Here is a 4,885-nt window from a genome sequence, read left to right as displayed (position 1 = left end):
GCGTCTTGGTGTTTATAAAACAGTTTAGTATCACGACTTGGTGTTTATAAAACAGTTTAGTATTAGAGCCTATACAACATAACTGTAGGGGCATGCCTATTATAATAGCGCTATGGTAGAGTCTACAGCATAACTGTAGGGACATACGCATAATAATACCACTAGGATAAAATCCTGTGTAACACAATAGCAGGGGCATAGTTGATATAATAGAGTCCTATACAACCTAACTATAGAGGCATATCTATTATAACAGCACTACGATAGAGTCCTGTTTAAAATACCAGTAGGGGCATAATACCTCTGACAACACCACGATAACACCATCTGTAATACAACTACAGGGGCAAAATCTTTCTAAGAACACTACGATATTATCTTGATTAACAAAACTGCAAGAACGTAATATTACAACATTGCTATGATATATTCTTGTTTAACACAATATTAGTGACACGATCATTATGATAACACTATGATAGTCCCGTGTAACACAATAGCAGGGGTACGATCATTATGATAACACCATGATAATTCTGTGTAACACAATAGTAGGGACACGATCATTACGATAACACTTTTATATATTCCTCTTCAACACAACAGCAGGGGCACGATCATTATGATAACACTATAATATTTTCAAAACGAGACCTAAAACTCGAGCGCTTTCGAATAGTTGACTATTCTTCTTCTATTCTCCTGAGGTCAACTATTCGAAAGCGCTCGAATTTTGGGTCTCGTTTTGAAAACATTTCAACTTTTGTAGGTGATCCTGTGTGCTAACTACTTAACCTAGGTTTATGATAACATTATGACAGTTCTATGTAACATAACAGCAGGGATACTTTCATTATGACAACATTCTAATATTCTTATGTAACACGAATACATTATGATATAGGACGTTATGATATACTAAAACTAAAGTATTGTCTACACTAAAGCATGAGAAAGATTTTTAGACGTATTCCTAATCCCACTTTTGATTTTTTCTTTAGATGGGAAACTCAGCTAGATGTGGATTTGTTACGTACCTTTACACGCAGGGAAATATTAGACTAATTTGTATTCTTTGTTATGAAGTATATTATTTGTATGAATACATACAATTCACTATCATGTCCGATTAAGATTCTCCTAATTAAATACAACATATTCAGTAAGTTATTATATTTTTACCTATATTGTCATTCCTTCAAAAATATATATACTTACTTTTGTTTGTTGAGTGCTGCTAAGTTCCTCTTTTTTTCCTAACATTTGCTTTAGAAGAGATTCGTTTTCTCCTTCAAGTTTCTTGTTGGTCTCCTTCATAACTTGGAGTTCATCCTTCATCTTTACAGCGATTTCTTTAGCCACGTACAACTGTGACTCCAATTCTTTCATTCTAGACTGATCTACATCAATTTTACTCGTGGCTTGTAAATCCTTTAGTTTTTCTTCTAGCTGAATTCTTTCTATTTCCTGTCGTTCACACTTTTTCTCAGTTTTTCGCAGCTTAAACTGAAGAACTCTACAGTTCTTGGTTTGGTTCTCTAAATCTTTTTTAAGATCTTGAAATTCTGATGCTTGTTCTTCTCTAAAGCTGTCGTGTAGCTCCTCTAGCTCTTCTTCCAGGTCTCGAATCTCTTTCTTTAGCTCCTCATTCTCTTCAGTTACCTCCTCACACGTTCCCTCCGCCTGGTGGAGCTTGGTTTGGAGGCCCTTGATAGTGTCGTGCAACTGCTGAGGACTCTGACGCTTGTCCAGTTCCTGCTGAAGTTCTTTCAACTCCAGTTTTAAAACCTTTTTGTCGTCTGTCAGCTCTTCGTTCAAGGCTTCCACCTCGTGCACCTTTGATCGTAGCTTTAAAATTTCTGATGCCGTTTTCTCAAGAGCCGTATTGTCTCCTTCAGACATCAAACGTCGCTGCATAATTTCTTTCTTTTCTTTCTCTAGTTTTTCACATTTTTCTTCCGAGGTCTCCAACTGTTTTTTAAGTGCTGAAACCATTGCTTGCAGATCTTCAATGGTTTCTTGGAAGGTTAAAGTGGTTTCAGTAGTCTCAGTAAATTCAGTACATTCCGTAGCTGCAACACTTTCCAGATCCAGGTCTTTAGCAGCATTGGTGGATGTCTTTACTCGGAGGATGAACGCTACATCTGGAGAGGTATCTTCATCAAAACTTTCTCCACTCGATGGAAGGAATTTGTCGATTTCTTTCGCAGCTAATATTTTTATTCTTCTGGCCTTACTGCTTTCCGAACCAGAAGAGTCGCTGGTGGATTCATTAGACTTGACAGATGCACCGTCTGGCTCTGTTCGTTCTTTTGTTTTAATGTTGGGATTTTTCTTAGTTCTTCGGCTGGCGCTATTGTCCGAGCCTTTGGAAACTTCTTCATTAGCGGGCGCTTTCTGCTTAGTCTCTTTTCCGATCTGGACTTTTTCTGTAGTTTCAGTTTCACGTTTTTTTCCTTTAGAGACCTCATCTTTAGCAGGTGCTTTTGGTTTAGTCTCCTTGCTTGCCTGGATCCTTTCTGTAGTTTCTGTTTCACGTTTTCTGCGTGGCAAAGAAAGTGTAATACTTGCTGAAGTATCGTCTTTTTGTGGAGAGGTTCCAGTTTTACTCGAATCTCCTATAGTTCGTGATTCTTTGTTTTCTGGCTGTGGAGTTCCCATTTCTTCAGGCTTATGCATATTAAGATCCCTAAAACACCGTCGACAACGAGTTGGTTTTACGGTGTGTGGTTGGAACCCAGGGCACGAACCCTTAGAACTCATCGTGAAATGAAACTTTTTGAAAACAAAATGAGAATAAAAGTTAGAAGCGATTGTGTGGTAAGTTAAAGCCTTAGATCTACATGGAATGCTGACTGGAACCACGGCCGCCCGGACGCAGCCAGAAGAGCTATTACTATAGTGAATCCATCCTCGCTCTGAAAGACTCCAGAAATACCTCGCTTTCTGACGTCTACTGTGGGAGGTATTTTTGGTACATAGAATACACGAGTCGTGTAGACGTAAGTCATGGAAATGCGTCCAAGTTACAAGTACTTTGAAAAAAAAGGTTCTGAATAAAGTATAGAAAGTAAAAATACGTTACATGATGATCTGTAAAACAGTAGCCAAACGTAGAGCAAATTTTAAAACTATGTACATAAATAAATTTATGGAAACCGCATTGTTTACAGTTTACTCATTAAGTTATCTACCAAATTCTTTAAGTAAAAATAAATTCTAATCTTTATTTGTATCTGGATCGAAACAATACCCATGTATGTTCAACAATCTTCGAAACAAACTATTTTAAGCTAGGTATTGAAAATAACATATATGAACCGAGTCATTGCAATAAATTGTTTGAGAAAATACTTATAAACGAATTGATGTGAGTTTAATTAAAAAATTGCTTCACTTAAGAATTTTGAAAAGTTAGACGTGAGGCTTAGTAAACAGTTAATATATTTTTTAATTTTTTACAGTTTCACACGCTTCAAAATATATATATTTTTTTCTGAAAATGTTATTTTATGTCAGACGGCTTATCACCCAACTCACGAAACATACATTAAGTCAAATTTATATTTTAAAATTGTATGCAGGGATTATGTCGTGATGCTAACTTATCTCTAATGCTACGTATCAATAAACGGTTTTTCTAAGTATCACATCGTGATACTAAACGTTTTTATAAATATCAAATTGTGATACTAAACGTTTTTATAAGTATCACATCGTGATACTAAACTGTTTAATACACACCAAGTCGTTTAGGGGCATGCCTATTCTAATAGCGCTATGATAGAGTCTATACAGCATAACTGTAGGGGCATACCTATTATAATAACGCTATGGTAGAGTTTAAAGCATAACTGTAGGGACATACTCATAATAATAGCACTAGGATAAAATCCTGTGTAGCACAATAGCAGAGACATAGTTGATATAACAGTATTGTGGTGTATTATAATAGCGATATGGTAGAGTCTATGCAACATAACTCTAGGGGCATACCTATTGTAATTGCGCTATGGGACTCTACTAGTATATATTCTCATTGTTTACTCTACTAGAACTAAAATGCAGGATTATTTTTTTAGTAATGTGTTTATCATTATGAAAAAAGTTCAGCTCTGGTTTAGATCTAATCACAGCAGAAGGTCCTTGTTTAATTAAGTCCGTACTTTGTGAAGTTGTGGAGGAAGAGTTCAGCAGTTAGTCGGTTTTCTGTTTGTTTTTTTATTGTAAAAGCACAGAGAATTGTCTGAAATAGATGTGTTTAGAGTTTTTGTGACATTAAAAACTTCTAGATTAAAGAATATTTTTATCGTAAAACCGTGAGGGTAAGTCTAGAATATGTAGTAGCTGTGGAGAAAACCGGCTCCGCTCGCTTGCTTCGAAGCTAAATTGTGCAACACCAGAGCTATAAATATGATGAGCTCGCATGGCAGTGCCTTATTTTTAGTGTAGAACTCTGCAAGTCACGGCTAATGCCAACATCACATATTTCTACAACAAGCATTAAGAGAACAGTAATGTATCTCTTAAACTTTATAAAAAATATCATTTGCAGCATATATTAAAAACAAACAACGAAGAAAAGATTGTTAGAAATAATGGTATGACAGTAACATTTAACTAAATTAACAAGATAATGGTAAGAAATACTGATGTAACCCTAACCAATTTGGCCACAAAAGGACAGCACGTATCGTTCTATACTTTTAGTGTAATAAATTTTACAACACTTTGATATATTTCTGCAGAGACATAGTTGATATAACAGTATTATGGCATATTATAATTGCGCTATGGTAGAGTCTATATATAACATAACTCTAGAGGCATACCTATTGTAATAGCGTTATGGTAGAGTCTATACAACATAACTGTATGTTAACAG

At 35.6% G+C, this 4,885-nt stretch overlaps 1 protein-coding gene across 1 annotated transcript in view; it reads right to left on the bottom strand.

Moving 5' to 3' along the window:
• Positions 1-4,885, bottom strand: part of LOC106463630 (trichohyalin-like) — a 47,778-nt gene that overhangs the window by 36,645 nt on the left and 6,248 nt on the right. The window contains 1 exon segment of the mRNA XM_013923678.2: positions 1,219-2,956. Within this exon segment, the coding sequence (XP_013779132.2) occupies positions 1,219-2,956 (1,738 nt within the window).

The sequence above is a fragment of the Limulus polyphemus genome, unplaced genomic scaffold, assembly GCF_000517525.1.
Source record: "Limulus polyphemus unplaced genomic scaffold, Limulus_polyphemus-2.1.2 Scaffold1449, whole genome shotgun sequence".
Taxonomy (NCBI): domain Eukaryota; kingdom Metazoa; phylum Arthropoda; class Merostomata; order Xiphosura; family Limulidae; genus Limulus; species Limulus polyphemus.
The sequence above is the reverse complement of the archived record's forward strand: the minus strand, read 5'-3'. Positions and strand labels throughout refer to the sequence as shown.